An 18,014-nucleotide genomic window follows, 5' to 3' on the forward strand; every position below is an offset into this window, starting at 1 on the left:
CCATCCTCAATTAGCATTTTCTGCATCAGGGCAATCAATCAATATGAAGGTCAAAGTTGTGGTCTCTACTTCACCTGGTCCCAGGTCCCATAGGTGCTCACTCCACCTAGCTGCTGCACTGTGTCCTCACTCACTCCCTAAGACAGCACCACCCACAGGGCAGTGGACTCCCACTCTCTACCACCACGCAACAGCCTGGGGAAACGTTTCTCACGTTAGGCCCCTCACCCTGCAGATCCAGAATGCTGTGGAATCTGTTATCTTCACTCCTCAACCTTCACTTCAGTTAGTTCTGGAACCAGGGGTCCAGTACATTAATATCAACTCAGCGAAAAAAAAGAAAACGTCCCTTTCTCAGGAAATATCAAAAATCCAAATAACTTCACAGATCTCCATTGAAAAAGTTTAAACACTGTTCCCATGCTTGTTCAATGAACCATAAACAATTAATGAACATGCACCTGTGGAACGGTCGTTAAGACACTAAACAGCTTACAGACGGTAGGCAATTAAGGTCACAGTTATGAAAACGTAGGACACAAGAGGCCTTTCTAGACTGAAATAGACCAAAAGAAAGATGCCCAGGGTCCATGCTCATCTGCGTGAACGTGCCTTAGGCATGTTGCAAGGAGGCATGAGGACTGCAGATGTGGTCAGGATAAAGGTAATAAATTGCAATGTCCGTACTGTGAGACGCCTAAGACAGCGCTACAGGGAGACAGGACGGACAGCTGATCGTCCTCGCAGTGGCAGACCACGTGTAACACCTGCACAGGTACATCCGAACATCACACCTGCAGGACAGGTACAGGATGGAAACAACTGCCTGAGTTACACAAGGAACGCACAAGTCCTTCATCAGTGCTCAGACTCTCAGCCTATTGCGGTGAGGCAGGTCCTCACCAGACATCACCGGCAACAACGTCGCCTATGGGCACAAACCCACCGTCACTGGACAAGACAGGACTGGCAAAAAGTGCTCTTCACTGACGAGTCGCGGTTGTCTCACAAGGGGTGATGGTCGGATTCGCGTTTATCGTTGGAGGAATGAGCGTTACACCGAGGCCTGTATTCTGGAGCGGGATCGATTTGGAAGTGGAGGGTCCATCATGGTCTGGGGTGGTGTGTCACAGCATCATCGGACTGAGCTTGTCATTGCAGGAAATCTCAAAGCTGTGCGTTACAGGGACATGACCTGACATGACGCTCCAGCATGACAATTTCACCAACCATACTGCTCCTTCCGTGAGTGATTTCCTGCAAGACAGGAATGTCAGGGTTCTGCCATTGCCAGCGAAGAGCCCGGATCTCAATCCCATTGAGCACGTCTGGGACCTGTTGGATCGGAGGGTGAGAGCTAGGGCCTTTCCCCCCAGAAATGTCCGCGAACTTGCAGGTGCCTTGGTGGCAGAGTGGGGTAACATCTCACAGCAAGAACTGGCAAATCTGGTGCAGTCCATGAGGAGATTCACTGCAGTACATAATGCAGCTGGTGGCCACACCAGATACTGACACTTGATTTTGATCCTCCCCACCCCCTTTGTTCAGGGACACATTATTCAATTTTTGTTAGTCATATGTCTGTGAAACTTGTTCAGTTTGTCTCAGTTGTTGAATCTTATGTTCATACAAATATTTACACATGTTAAGTTTGCTGAAAATAAACACAGTTGACAGTGAGAGGACTTTTCTTTTATTGCTGAGTTTACATCAGGAGACAGACAGGACAGCTAAGCCTAGACTGATATCCTAATTCTAGCATTCAGCTCAGTCACTGTGGATGTGACTGGAGAAGTGGACTAGCAGGATTCGTGCCCTGCCAGTCTCTACTGCCAAACACGTCTCAAGCACAGTAGGTTGGCTGTTTTCCAGCAGTTATTATTGAACATTACACAACACTGTCGTTGCATCCGTTCTGACTTTGACCCATTATGCAACGCCGCATCTGCTAATATAAGTAGAAGAAAAACGTGTCAACGTTAGCCTTTCGGTCTTCTCTGCTAGGGACTGATGAGGTGGTGGTGGTGGTTCACAGGAGCACCCAGTCCATAAAAAGAGGGAGGGAATGACATAAAGAGCATAAACGAGAGAAGGCAGGGATGACTGACGAGACTAAACTGATAAGGACAGCAGAGAGTCCACCCAGAGATAGGAGACTATTTCGCAGCAATATAATCGCCTGATAGTATATGGAGACAAATTATTACATAATGTACTATGGACCCATTTGCAAAGGAACACTCCATAACCAGCACTTAAGGAACTTTTTTTAGCTGCTTTGGTTGTGGTCTTCAAATGGTTTGATGCTTTTGCTTATCTCGACATCTCGACATCTCTGGTCTCCAAACAGGAACTACGCAATCAGAGATAGTGAACACAAACAGGTCTGGAGCCAGAGCTCTCTAGGAGGGTGACAACAGCCCTTCCTCTTCTCTAGGTGTGATCACACAATGTGAGGCTACAATAGAAAGCCTCTGGGACTCCACTGCCTCCCTCGCACTGACCACGGGTGACCTGGCTGCAGTGCACACATGGGGCCTGATGCTAGTGTGACCACGACCTTACAGGAGAGTGGAATTTACACACACACACAGTCAGAAGTTTGGACACACCTACTCATTGAAGGGTTTCTTTATTTTTACTATATTTTCTACATTGTAGGAAGACATCAAAACTATGAAATAAGACACATCTATGGAGTCATGTAGTAAGGGTTAAACAAATCAAAATATATTTTACTTTTGAGATTCTTCAAAGTAGCCACCCTTTGCCTTGATGACAGCTTTGCACACTTTGCATTCTCTCAACCAGCTTCAGACCCCTTGACTTTTTCACATTGTTACAGCTTTATTCTAAAATTGATTTAAAAATATATACTGTATAATTCTCAGCAATATACACACAATACCCCATAATGACAAAGTAAAAACTAGAGGTCGACCGATTATGATTTTCAATGCCGATACTGATTTGAGGACCAAAAAAAGCTGATGCCGATTAAAATCGTGTCGATTTTTTAAATGTGTTTGTAATAATGACAATTACAACAATACTGTATGAACACTTATTTTAACTTAATATATTAATATACATCAATAAAATCAATTTAGCCTCAAATAAATAATGAAACATGTTCAATTTGGTAGTAAAAGTGCAATATGTGCTATGTAAGAAAGCCAACGTTTAAGTTCCTTGCTCAGAACATATGAAAGCTGGTGGTTCCTTTTAAACATGAGTCTTCAATATTCCCAGGTACGAAGTTTTAGGTTGTAGTTATTATAGGACTATTTCTCTCTATACCATTTGTATTTCATTAACCTTTGACTATTGGATGTTCTTATAGGCACTGTTGCCAGTGTAACAGTATAGCTTCCGTCCCTCTCCTCGCCCCTACCTGGGATCGAACCAGGAACACATCGACAACAGCCACACTCGAAGCAGCGTTACCCAAGGGCAATAACTACTCCAAGTCTCAGAGCGAGTGACGTTTGAAACGCTAAAAGCGCACCCCGCTAACTAGCTAACTAGCTAGACATTTCACATCGGTTACACCAGCTTCATCTCGGGAGTTGATAGGTTTGAAGTCATAAACAGCGCAAATGTTTTACCTTTATTTAACCAGGCAAGTCAGTTAAGAACAAATTCTTATTTTCAATGACGGCCTAGGAACAAGTGGTTTAACTGCCTGTTCAGGGGCAGAACGACAGATTTGTACCTTGTCAGCTCGGGGGTTTGAACTTGCAACCTTCCGGTTACTAGTCCAACGCTCTAACCACTAGGCTACCCTGCCGCCCCATTGAAGCACAATGAAAAGCTGCTGGCAAAACGCACAAAAGTGCTGTTTGAATGAATGCTTACGAGCCTGCTGATGCCTACCATCGCTCAGTCAGACTGCTCTATCAAATCATAGACTTAATTATAACACACAGAAATACGAGCCTTAGGTCATTAATATGGTTGAATCCGGAAACTATCATCTCGAAAACAAGACGTTTATTCTTTCAGTGAAATACGGAAACGTTCCGTATTTTATCTAACGGATGGCATCCATAAGTCTCAATATTCCTGTTACATTGCACAACCTTCAATGTTATGTCATAATTACGTACAATTCTGGCAAATTTGGCGGCCCAAACTGTTGCATATACCCTGACTTTGCGTGTAATGAATGCAAGAGAAGTGACAATTTTACCTGGTTAATATTGCCTGCTAACCTAGATTTATTTTAGCTAAATATGCAGGTTTAAAAATATATACTTCTGTGTATTGATTTTAAGAAAGGCATTGAAGTTTATGGTTAGGTACACATTGGAGCAAGGACAGTCTTTTTCGCGAATACGCACCACATCGATTATATGCAACGCAGGACACGCTAGATAAACTAGTAATACCATCAACCATGTGTAGTTATTCCTAGTGATTATGATTGATTGTTTTTTATAAGATAAGTTTAATGCTAGCTAGCAACTTACCTTGGCTTACTGCATTCACGTAACAGGCAGGCTCCTCGTGGAGTGCAATGAGAGGCAGGTGGTTAGAGCGTTCTATTTAAAACCTCTCTAGGTAGGTGAGACGCTAACCTCCCACCAGGCCAACATCCGGTGAAACTGCAGAGAGCTAACATTCTAAATACACCATTTGTTATAGTAAACATTCGTGTAAATACATGTATCTTACATCATTTAAAAGATGGACGTCTTATTAATCCAGCCGCTGTGTCAGATTGCCGAAGCAAACATGCTATTTTCTGAGGACGGCGCCACGCACACACGCGTATTACTAGCATTTTCTAACCAAGCATTAGAGTCATGAAAGTCAGAAATAACAATAAAATAAATTGCTTACCATTGAAGATCTTCCTCTGGGTGGCAATGCCAAGTGTCCCAACTACTGAATGTTTGTTTTGTTTGATAAAATCCATTTTTTATAGCCTAACACTTTGTAAACCGCTTGCGTCATGATTTCTATCTCATTCAACTTTGGAAGATGCGTTCGTGGTAATTACACACACTAAACAAACGTTTATTCAGTCATGGTTGGTTTCATTGCAATCCTCTGGTTGTTACTAACACAACCATACTTGATGCTTCTTTTCCTGGGACATATTGACCGAAACAAACCGATTTGAAGACACCAATCAATGACATCATTGCGCACCAATGGTAGGACCGGTCGATTGACTGTATTTTGGCCCAATGACCACTGATCATCTTGAAATTTAGCTTGGAAGATAGCCAATGAGCTGAGGTAAACGGCAATATGTAATGGTTATACGTTCGAAGACCAGCCATTGTCAGGTTCATTCGCCATTGCAAATCCTACTTGACGGAGCCACGGGTGTTACGCTTAGCAGTACATATTCAATAGCATTTTCAACAAGTTTATATATTTAAAATATGGCGAATAAATCAGGAAAAGCTAAAACAAAGTCTAGGTATACAGATTCAACCCAAATTATAGAGGAAATAGATAGATACGTCGTCAGGCGTGTGAAGGACGGTCCCGGGGCATGGACCACAAAAAACGTCCCCATTCCAGCTGCTGTGAAGGACTACAACAAGAGCATGGGAGGTGTGGACCTGTCAGATGCGCTGATAGGATACTACAATGTTCTCCACAAGACCATGAAATGGTACAAGACATTTGTCTATCATTTCATTGACATTGCTGTGGTGAATGCCTTCATCCTCCAGAAGGAAATGGCTAAGAGCTGTGGACAGCCCCCCACCTCACAGCTAGCTGCTCATCCAGGAGCTTGCTAGCTACAGCAAGTCCACTGTAGCACCTTCTGTCCCCTCTACCTCTGTCCCTTCCACTCCAACCAGTGGTGTTCACCTGCCCAGATTCATCTTTGCAGGCATGAATGTGCCTCAGGGCAAAAAGGGCACAGTAGGGAGACGTCGTTGTGCCCTTTGTCACAGGAAATGCCCCATCACCTGCACAACCTGTTCAGTAAGCCTTTGCTTAACAGCAGAAAGAGACTGCTATGGGCCATGGCACCAGCAGCACAATATTGCGTAGAGGACTGAGGGTCTTCACAATATTGTAAATTGAAAATATGTAAATAGTTACCCTTGTTAATTGTTTTTTTTTAAATATATTTTTTATATATATATTTATTTTTGAGGGAGGGGGGGGGGTGTTAGAATAGCATTTTTGTATTTTGTATATAGTTATTTCCTTCAAAATGTATCACTGTACCATAATATGCATATCCTTGAATTAAAATAAATAAATAAAGATTAAATAAAAAGATGTAAAAAAATCATTAAAATAAAATAATAATAATAATAATAATAATAATAATAATAATAATAATAATAATAATAATAATAATAGGCCAAATCGGTGTCCAAAAATACCGATTGTTATGAAAACTTGAAATCGGCCCTAATTAAATCGCCCATTCTGATTAATCGGTCGACCTCTAGTAAAAACATATGAAATAACATTTACATAAGTAATCACACCATTTACTCAGTAGTTTGTTGAAGTACCTTTAGCAGCAATTACAGCCTTGAGTATGATGCTACAAGCTTGTCAAGCCTTGTATGTGGAGTTTCCCCCTATTCTTTTCTACAGAACCTCTCAAGCTTTGTCAGGTTGTATGGGGAGCGTCGCAGTAGAGCTCTTTTCAAGTGTCTTCAGCGATGTTCAAATCGGGTTCAAGTCCGGGCTCTGGCTGGGCCACTCAAGGACATTTGGAGACCTGTTCCGAAGATATTCCTGCATTGTCTTGGCTGTGTGCTTAGGGTCGTTGTCCTGTTGGAAGGTGAACCTTCACCCCAGTCTGAGGTCCTGAGCGCTCTGGAGCAGGTTTTCATCAAGGATCTCTGTACTTCGCGCCATTCATCTTTCCCGCGATCCTGACTAGTCTACCAGTCCCTGCCACTGAAAAACATCCCCACAGCATGATGCTGCCACCACGCTTCACCGTAGGAATGGTGCTCTAGGAATCTCTAGGAGTCGTGGTGATTCCAAACTTCTTCCATTTAAGAATTATGGAAGCCACTGTGTTCTTGGGGACCTTCAATGCGGCAGAATTTTTTTGGTACCCTTCCCCAGATCTGTACCTCGACACAATCCTGTCTCGGAGCTCTACGGACAATTCCTTGGACCACATGGCTTGGTTTTTGCTCTGATATGCACTGTCTGTGGGACCTCATATAGACAGGTGTGTGCTTTTCCAAATCATGACCAATCAATTGAATTTACCACTGGTGGACTCCAGTCAAGTTGTAGAAACATCAAGGATGATCAATGGAAAGAGGAAGCACCTGAGCTCAATTTCGAGTCTCTTAACAAAGGGTCTGAATACTTGTGTAAACAAGGTGTTAAAATGTTTAATACATTCGCTAAAAATCCCCCAAAAAAATCACCATGCCATTATGGGGTATTGTGTGTAGATTAAATAAAACATGTTCCTCTTCAATGAATTTTAGAATAAGGCTGTAATGTAACAAAATGTATAAAAATAACAGGATGTTATTGTGTTCAAACTCCTCCAATGCTCACTCAATTCTCCTCACAGCTCGACAGGATAGGCAGATTAACAAATTCACCCTGTCAACGATTAAGGCAAGCACCAAAAAAAAACATGGAAAAGAATGAGTAAAGGGCTCTACTGCAATGTACAAACAAGTGAGAGCGAGTGTGCACACACACACAGAATGAAAAAAGTTGGAGGGGGCTTGCAGCAAAGGTCATAAAGATCCACACTGCATCAGAGAAGAGGGAGAGCAGAGTCACACTATATACGGCTCAGAGAGAAACTGTAATCCCTCAATGTCATTACAATGGAGAAAAGACCCACTGTCACGCAGAAACTTAGAATGATTTACTTTGGTAGGAAATCTACTGTAGACGTACGCACACACACACACACACACTAAATACACAATGAAGAAAAAGTCCTTGTCAGATAAGAGTAAATCTGATAACACTGATATCGTTTTGTAACTAAAATAAACGAGCTGCAGCATGAAGGTCACCTTGGAATAATCCTGTCTCAGTCTACTGTACTAGATAGTGGTGTATAAGTGCAGACTGGTTTGAGAGATGGTGTCTCAGTGTAGCTTGGTTTTCAGGTCAATTGAGAACCAGTGCAATACTGGTTTCAAGACAGAGTGTACCAGTGTAAACTGTTACAGCTACAGAAGGGACTGGGCATGATGGCTCCTGTCCTGGCACTGAGAGAAGCAGTGTTTTCTGGGCAATGCTTCTCACGCAGTCTGTTGCCACAAACTGCTGCGCTGATGGAATCTTCCACCAGCACCTTCTCCCTCTGGAGCTTGCGCTGAGTGTTAAGCGCACACACACACATTCCTGTCAGTGGCGACCTCCCCAACACCACCGCTCATGACCTCAGCATCATCCTGTCTCACACACACACACACAAAACACGCTGACAGGGCTGAGAGAAACGGTGCCTCTCAGATAGCTCCCGATTTCATTTGGGGTGCACAGAGGGTGTGTACCATTGCAGTAGAGTCCAGCACATAGTCATGCTGTCTGTTTTAAAAGGCAGTCTGTTCTGTGAGTCGGGGGACAGACCTGCTGTTGCAGGTGAGATGTAGATGTGACCTTCCCATCATGCACTAGGGCAGGGATTCACACGGTGAGTGGCAGGCAGGCAGCACCAACACCTGCCTTTACGCGTTTTTAGATCATTTATGTTCAACTCGGATTTTGTTACAATTTTCACATACGTTGTAGCTTGGTCCCCATTTTACATCGGCGGGGTTTGTGCTGTGCCATCCATCAGCTCTTGAATACAGGGTGCTGTGTTTTTTTGAAGAAAGTATCAAATATAGTTTGACAACACTGTTTGTAATCTTTTAAATGATATCAAACATTTATCTTTTGCAGTGATGAAGGCATGGATGTCTCATGGTAGGGTATGCAAAATGGGTCAACTTTGAACACCTCCATCCTAAATGTTTTGGCATTCAGGTCTTAAAAATCACTTTCTGACCACTTCTTCCACGGATAAATATGTACGGAAAGAACATAATGCTTCAATATTAGAAGCGAGAGAACACAGTTGATCTGTAATGCCAGTAATCTGTTTAGAAGTCAGGAAGATCTTGTCCAGAGATTGTGTGGTGATGGGAATCATTGGATGATTACATTACAAGACTGATCGACTGACCTTTGAATAGCTAACTAGATACGCTGATCCGATTTTCCGTTATCAGATCAAGTCCATTCAGATGAACACAGAACACATTGTTTCTGTTATTGGGTTGGTCCGGTTGAATCGATTTATATCAGAAACACTGTCAGGGTTCTAATGACAAACCTCACTAATGATGAAAATCAGAACACATTCCAATAGGTATCTAATCCACACCCCTGTCGTCAGTGTGTCAGACATGCCTTGGGGTGGGGGGAGTTTTTTTTAGGGATGATTGTATAGAAGTTCAGACTGCAGTGAAAGCAGTTGTTCATTTGCCCTCAATGTAAAAACAAGAGTGGATTCCTCAGTACATCAAATCAGTTCAGACACATTGAAACCTTGGAAGTTCTTTTTCACTAACCCTGTAGAGGTTAACCTAGAGAGAGAGTATGTTTAGGGCAGCATGCGGGTTTATTTTCCCAAAAGCTGCACATCCAAGGTTAACCTATGTGGTTTCTCAGTTTTTACTCATTTATGTCCAAATCTAATTTCCACAGTAGTTATTGCATAACACTGACCAGATCCCCAACCACTAGCTCAGAAAAAAGAAGTTGCCTCTCGTGACAGCCAAAGTGAAAAAATTGCACAAATCAATATCGCAATGCATGGCACCGATCTTGCAAAACTGACATTACAGCATTTCTGTGGTCTAACGTTCCCTCGCCAACCGTTCCCTGACAACATAGTACACAGAGAGGGTATAGCTGGAGTCTGTAAGTAATGCAGCTGTTCAACATCTTAGCCAGACTACTTGTTTTTCTTCTAGAGGAGTCAACTGTGTCAGCAGCTTCATTCTACACATTCTCTGTACTACTGAACTGAATTAACTACCTGCTAGCCTATAGTAACCTTACGATCCCCGTCATGTCCCTGCTAGCCTATAGTAACCTCCCTATCCCTGTCATGTCCCTGCTAGCCTAGAGTAACCTCCCTGTCATGTCCCTGCTAGCCTATAGTAAACTCCCAATCCCTGTCATGTCCCTGCTAGCCTAGAGTAACCTCCCTATCATGTCCCTGCTAGCCTAGTAACCTCCCTATCCCTGTCATGTCCCTGCTAGCCTAGAGTAACCTCCTGTCATGTCCCTGCTAGCCTAGAGTAACCTCCCGATCATGTCCCTGCTAGCCTATAGTAACCTCCCTATCATGTCCCTGCTAGCCTATAGTAACCTCCCTGTCATGTCCCTGCTAGCCTATAGTAAACTCCCAATCCCTGTCATGTCCCTGCTAGCCTAGAGTAACCTCCCTAACATGTCCCTGCTAGCCTAGTAACCTCCCTATCCCCGTCATGTCCCTGCTAGCCTAGAGTAACCTCCCGATCATGTCCCTGCTAGCCTATAGTAACCTCCCTATCATGTCCCTGCTAGCCTAGAGTAACCTCCCTGTTATGTCCCTGCTAGCATATAGTAACCTCCCTATCCCTGTCATGTCCCTGCTAGCCTAGAGTAACCTCCCTGTCATGTCCCTGCTAGCCTAGAGTAACCTCCCTATCATGTCCCTGCTAGCCTATAACCTCCTACCATGTCCCTGTCATGTCCCTGCTCATGTCCTATAGTAACCTCCCTATCCCTGTCATGTCCCTATAGTAACCTCCTATCATGTCCCTAGCCTAGTAACCTCCCTATCCCTGTCATGTCCCTGCTAGCCTATAGTAACCTCCCTATCATGTCCCTGCTAGCCTATAGTAACCTCCCTATCCCTGTCATGTCCCTGCTAGCCTCCCTATCCCTGTCAGAGTAACCTCCCGATGTCCCTGCTGTCCCCCTGTCTAGCCTATATAAACCTCCCTATCCCTCCCTATCCCTGTCATGTCCCTGCTAGCCTATTGTAAACTCCCTGTCATGTCCCTGCTAGCCTAGAGTAACCTCCCTATCCCTGTCATGTCCCTGCTAGCCTAGAGTAACCTCCCTACCCCGGTCATGTCCCTGCTAGCCTAGAGTAACCTCCCTGTCATGTCCCTGCTAGCCTATAGTAACCTCCCTGTCATGTCCCTGCTAGCCTATTGTAACCTCCCTATCCCTGTCATGTCCCTGCTAGCATATAGTAACCTCCCTATCATGTCCCTGCTAGCCTATAGTAACCTCCCTATCCCTGTCATGTCCCTGCTAGCCTAGAGTAACCTCCCGATCATGTCCCTGCTAGCCTATAGTAACCTTACGATCCCCGTCATGTCCCTGCTAGCCTATAGTAACCTCCCTATCCCTGTCATGTCCCTGCTAGCCTATAGTAACCTCCCTATCATGTCCCTGCTAGCCTATAGTAAACTCCCAATCCCTGTCATGTCCCTGCTAGCCTAGAGTAACCTCCCTATCATGTCCCTGCTAGCCTATAGTAACCTCCCTGTCATGTCCCTGCTAGCCTATTGTAACCTCCCTATCCCTGTCATGTCCCTGCTAGCATATAGTAACCTCCCTATCATGTCCCTGCTAGCCTATAGTAACCTCCCTATCCCTGTCATGTCCCTGCTAGCCTAGAGTAACCTCCCGATCATGTCCCTGCTAGCCTATAGTAACCTCCCTATCCCTGTCATGTCCCTGCTAGCCTAGAGTAACCTCCCTGTCATGTCCCTGCTAGCCAATAGTAACCTCCCTGTCATGTACCTACTAGCCTATAGTAACCTCCCTATCATGTCCCTGCTAGCCTATAGTAACCTCCCTATCCCTGTTATGTCCCTGCTACCCTATAGTAACCTCCCTGTCATGTCCCTGCTAGCCTATAGTAATCTTACGATCCCCGGCATGTCCCTGCTAGCCTATAGTAACCTCCCTATCCCTGTCATGTCCCTGCTAGCCTATAGTAACCTCCCTATCATGTCCCTGCTAGCCTATAGTAAACTCCCAATCCCTGTCATGTCCCTGCTAGCCTAGAGTAACCTCCCTGTCATGTCCCTGCTAGCCTATAGTAACCTCCCTATCCCTGTCATGTCCCTGCTAGCCTATAGTAACCTCCCTATCCCTGTCATGTCCCTGCTAGCCTAGAGTAACCTCCCTGTCATGTCCCTGCTAGCCTAGAGTAACCTCCCTGTCATGTCCCTGCTAGCCTAGAGTAACCTCCATGTCATGTCCCTGCTAGCCTAGAGTAACCTCCCTGTCATGTCCCTGCTAGCCTATAGTAACCTCCCTGTCATGTCCCTGCTAGCCTATAGTAACCTCCCTTTCCCTGTCATGTCCCTGCTAGCTAGTTAGCCTGATGGGGCCACTTCCCTTTTCCCTTAGTCTCCGTCTGTGTCTCAGCCAGGGACTGGTAGAAGGAAGACCAACCGCTCAGCTGACTCATTACACAACTCGAGGGGTGTTCCTCTCCTCCAAGGCTGCGTCAGGCTGGTCGGCACTGGTTTACGATTGTCTGTCTAACCTTTGGTTCCGTGTGGTGCAGCACAGAGCGGGGGAGTTCATTGAACTCCAGTGACTCGCTCCCTGTGCTAGCTGGAGGCAGGCCAAGACTATCCAGCTCAGCCTGCACTGTAAACTCAAGTATCAGCCCTGCTGCATGTGATCTTTCGCTCCACAGCTCAGCGCTAAGCAAACAGACAACACCCTCTCCAACTTCCCTCACTACACCTCCCGTTCCCCTTCTTTCTTCCCTCGCTCTATTCCCATCCACCTTCTCGCCCTCCCTTGCTCCCATTCTCTCCAGTTGTTCCCTCTCCTCTCTACACGTCGATGTCCCCAGCCAGGACCCCCACCTACAGGCTGACAGAACACAGTAAAAGGGAGGGACAGCCAGGGGAAGTATCATAGCTTTGAAAATAGCTTTCGCTTCCTAACCTGTACAGAGGAAGACGAGGAAGGAGGGAAGTATCTGGGGTCAAAGTACTGTGCTAACGGTGGTCAAAATCATTATGAAAGGGCTTTGTTTTCTCTGCTTGTAGTGCATGTAGGACTTTCAGTTCTGCATTAGTAGGTGTGTATGTGGGCATGTTTAACTATACTTGTGGGGACCAAAAGAACTCACAAGAGTAAACAAAAACAAACATTTGAACAAGTGGGGTCCCCAAAAGGAAAAAAGCTATTTTTAGGCTTAGGGGTAGGGTTTATGGTTAGAATTAGGGTTAGAGGTTCAGGAAAATAGGATTTTCAATGAGAATCAATTGTGTGTCCCCACAAGTTTAGTAAAATAAATAAGTGTGCGTCAGTGTACTTTTTTTTAGACTAGGGTGGGGCAGTATTTAGTGTTCTTTATATTAAGCGACAGACACGAGGGGATCATGTGCATGACGACAGTGTTCTCTCGTGACAGATTGGATTTGGGACTGCATGTAAGATTTGACTCTGGGCGCCGAAATTACCATGACAGGTACACACGTTCTGACGGTAGCAGATTCAGGGGCAGCCCACCCATTAGGGACGGCCCCCCACTTGTGATTGACAACATTTTTATATAGAAAGTGTACAAAACATTATGAACATCTTCCTAATACTGAGTTGCACATTCACCCTCTGAATGGTATACATAGACAATCAATTAATTGTCTAGGCTTAAAAATATATTTTTTAACCAGCCTCCTCCCCTTCATCTACATTTACATTACATTTAAGTCATTTAGCAGACGCTCTTATCCAGAGCGACTTACAAATTGGTGCGTTCACCTTAAGACATCCAGTGGAACAGCCACTTTACAATAGTGCATCTAAATCTTTTAAGGGGGGAGAAGGATTACTTTATCCTATCCTAGGTATTCCTGAAAGAGGTGGGGTTTCAGGTGTCTCCGGAAGGTGGTGATTGACTCCGCTGTCCTGGCGTCGTGAGGGAGTTTGTTCCACCATTGGGGGGCCAGAGCAGCGAACAGTTTTGACTGGGCTGCGCGGGAACTGTACTTCCTCAGTGGTAGGGAGGCGAGCAGGCCAGAGGTGGATGAACGCAGTGCCCTTGTTTGGGTGTAGGGCCTGATCAGAGCCTGGAGGTACTGAGGTGCCGTTCCCCTCACAGCTCCGTAGGCAAGCACCATGGTCTTGTAGCGGATGCGAGCTTCAACTGGAAGCCAGTGGAGAGAGCGGAGGAGCGGGGTGACGTGAGAGAACTTGGGAAGGTTGAACACCAGACGGGCTGCGGCGTTCTGGATGAGTTGTAGGGGTTTAATGGCACAGGCAGGGAGCCCAGCCAACAGCGAGTTGCAGTAATCCAGACGGGAGATGACAAGTGCCTGGATTAGGACCTGCGCTGCTTCCTGTGTGAGGCAGGGTCGTACTCTGCGGATGTTGTAGAGCATGAACCTACAAGAACGGGCCACCACCTTGATGTTAGTTGAGAACGACAGGGTGTTGTCCAGGATCACGCCAAGGTTCTTAGCGCTCTGGGAGGAGGACACAATGGAGTTGTCAACCGTGATGGCGAGATCATGGAATGGGCAGTCCTTCCCCGGGAGGAAGAGCAGCTCCGTCTTGCCGAGGTTCAGCTTGAGGTGGTGATCCGTCATCCACACTGATATGTCTGCCAGACATGCAGAGATGCGATTTGCCACCTGGTCATCAGAAGGGGGAAAGGAGAAGTCTCCACGGTCGCCAACGGGCCAGCTACACTGATTGAAGTGCATTTAACAAGTATCATAGCTTTCACCTGCTCAGTCTATGTCATGGAAAGAGCAGGCGTTCTAATTGTTTTGTACACCAGTGTATATTATATCATTCATGGATTAGGTTTTAAAATGCTCATAAAAGTGCAGTAAATATGTATATATTCCTGTTTCAAAAAAATATATTGTTGAAAACATGCTGTTCAGCTACTTACTACTCTGCCCCTCAGGGACTGCCAGCGGCAACAGCTCCGCTTCCATGGGTGCATAGGCCATGCAAACATTGCTTGGTGTGTTATTCCAGCTATTTGCTATGAGGGGGAACTGGCCCAATGAAATCGCAGAATTTCATAGCATAAATTATACCAGCACAAAGTAAATAGATGGTCCTGGGGCACACATATGTGCATCCGTTGAGTCAAAACTTATGGGTCTGCTCCAGTCTCCTCTTCCCAATGAGTCTCATGCCAGACGGCTTACTTCCGAATACACCTACTCTATCAGGTACAGATTACCGTCTTCTTCCTGAGCAGTATGGCAGCTGCGTGGTCCCATGGTGTTTATACTTGCGTACTATTCTTTGTAAAGATGGACGTGGTACCTTCAGGCGTTTGGAAATTGCTCCCAAGGATGAACCAGACTTGTGGAGGTCTACAGTTTTTTTTCCTGGGGTCTTGGCTGATTTATTTTCCTTTCCTGTGATGTCAAGCAAAGAGGCACCAAGTTTGAAGGTAGGCCTTGAAATACATCCACAGGTAGACCTCCAATTGACTCAAATGATGTCAATTAGTTTATCAGAAGCTTCTAAAGGCATGACATCATTTTCTGGAATTTTCCAAGCTGTTTTAATGCACAGTCAACTTAGTGTATGTAATCTTCTGACCCACTGGAATTGTGATACAGTGAATTATAAGTTAAATAATCTGTCTGTAAACAATTGGAAAATTTACTTGTCATGCATAAAGTGGATGTCCTAACCAACTTGCCAAAACTATAGTTTTTTTAACAAGAAATGTGTGGAATGGTTGAAAAACGAGTTAATGACTCCCAACATAAGTGTGTGTAAACTTCCGACTTCAACTGTATATGCCCACCCATCCACCGTGATCAACCACCCTTATTAAAGTAACCATACAAAACATAATATACTCATTTGAGTGACTCGGATTTACATTTACCATGTTATGTCTAGTCTATGAGAGCAGGCTGCGTATTGTCCATTTCCCAACACAGTTAGGGGGTGCACAACTCAAAAGTAGGAAGTTCCTAAATATTTTATACATTGTAGATTACACTGTACAGTGAACAACATGTCATTATGTCAGGACAACATATATGTCTATTAAAAGGACAGTTCGTCTGTAGGTTTCAGATCAATACTTACTCATTTTCAAGCAGTGTCATACACACGACCTCTTTGATTCCAGGGTTGTTGGCTTTTTCACAGGAGCAGTTCTGGAGGTTCCAGGTAGCCACCCTGACCACCGCCTTCCCCTCCCGCATCCCAGAAGGAGGCTCCACGTCGGGCCGCACCGACATGATCCGAGTCGGCCCCCCGGCTGGGAGATCCAGGTCCTCACTCAGGAGACTGAACGATGTGGGGCTCGGATGAGACTTGGTATTGTATGCCAACCCCCCGTTGGTATTGGTGGAAGGTGTTCTGGAACGCTCCACATACACTTGAAAGCGGATTTTGTCCAATAGAGACGAGTTTATGTGATTGACCCTCACCAAGTCTTCGATGCTTTTAAACGGACCGTTTTCTAACCTGTATTCTACTACGTTATTCGCTATTTTACCCGTGATTCCACGAATGCTCATGAGCTGCGCCGGTGTGGCAGTATTAATGTTCATACCTGTGCATGACAGGTGGGGCTCGAAGTCTTTACGCAGCGACGACGGTGAGTGTTGGGACGAACTCGTCCTGCTCGAAACGCATATTTCCAGTCTGATGATCTCCAGTTTTCCGGCACCAATTCCACTCACGAGAGCCAAATCTTCTACCTTTTTAAACCCCGCAATGCAGTCCCGATACTGCACGATATTCTGCGCTACCATACGGTTCACTCCCGGTAGAGTCATCAGCTCCTCCTCGGTGGCCGTGTTGATATTCAACCTCTCCTGGTTCACGAGGATGTGGCTGAAGTTGCACGCTGCGCTAAACTTGCGCTTGCTGTTGCTGAAATCCGTCGGGTCTTTGGGGATCGAGCGGTGGCACCCCAAATTCCCACCCATGGCTGCGGCTCAGTTGGCAGTGCAATTCACCGTGGCTTCGAAGCCTAGAGGCCGTGGATCGACCGGGCAGAGCGGCGAAAGCAGCCGCACCACAGCAGCAGGCGCGCAACGTGGAAAAGTAGCCTACAGTGTGATTGACCGACTTTTGCTTAGATACATGCCCTGCATTCAAGACTGTTTTTACTCATTGACAAACATATTATCGTGTATTTGCTTTTTCGCGAATAAAATAGATAGAACATATGCACAAAACAGCGGTTCCCCTCGCAGGTCCAATTATTCAGCTGTCTCTCACTCCATTTTTGTCATGAAGCTTACTGGTGTTATTTCCCTGCTGAGTATTCAGGTAAATTAACAGTCCACACCGGTCAGCTTGCCTAGAGGAACTGTCCAGTGGCAAGTTGATGCTGCAGAATAGTGTTCGGATTTAACACCAGCTGGTCTCATCGTCACACTAGGGGGGCGTGGCTCTAACCTGACCGACGACTCCGTTTTTTCTGTCCACGTGTTCTACTCTGAAGATGACTTCAGATCTGATGCAGAGTACATTATTAAAACACATGCTTAAATCAAAATGGTTACAGTCTAAAGAGAGAAGAGCTGTCAAAATGTTATATCTCTATTCAGGCTATCACATGTAAAACGTAGCCTAATAGTTTAAACTAGCCTACTTTCACTTGCATACTTTTTAGTCAACTGTGGATAGGTATAATCCATTGTATGTGTTATAAGGAATATTACTTAATCAACAGGTTGTAAAAAACTCCACATCAAAACCCTAAAATTAGATTTTCGATTAAATCTCCTAATCTGTTGGTCTCTGTTTGACACCTCTGAAGAGGGTCAGAAGGTGGGTACACAGGATTTATTTCAGTTAAGTAGGCAGCTTTTTTCACCTTATCCTCTTTTCTATTTTACTAAAGAAGCGATTAGGAGTATTTCTGTCTGTAATAAAGCCCTTTTGTGGGAAAAACAAATTCTGATTGGCTGGGCCTAGCTCCCCATTGGGTGGGCCTGACTCCCAAGTGGGTGGGCCTATGCCATCCCAGGCCTGATTTGACTGATTTCCTTATATGAACTGTAACTATTTAC

At 45.1% G+C, this 18,014-nt stretch overlaps 1 protein-coding gene across 1 annotated transcript in view; it reads right to left on the minus strand.

The window, feature by feature from the left end:
* The window catches only part of LOC115131426 (endonuclease/exonuclease/phosphatase family domain-containing protein 1-like), a 37,211-nt gene extending 19,882 nt beyond the window's left edge, over positions 1–17,329 (minus strand). Inside the window, exon 1 of the mRNA XM_029663149.2 lies at positions 16,072–17,329. Within this exon, the coding sequence (XP_029519009.1) occupies positions 16,072–16,922 (851 nt within the window). The 5' untranslated portion in view covers positions 16,923–17,329. The remainder of the gene's footprint in view (positions 1–16,071) is intronic.
* Between the last annotated feature and the right edge of the window lie 685 nt (positions 17,330–18,014).

Source organism: Oncorhynchus nerka, linkage group LG7 (assembly GCF_034236695.1).
Source record: "Oncorhynchus nerka isolate Pitt River linkage group LG7, Oner_Uvic_2.0, whole genome shotgun sequence".
Classification (NCBI taxonomy): domain Eukaryota; kingdom Metazoa; phylum Chordata; class Actinopteri; order Salmoniformes; family Salmonidae; genus Oncorhynchus; species Oncorhynchus nerka.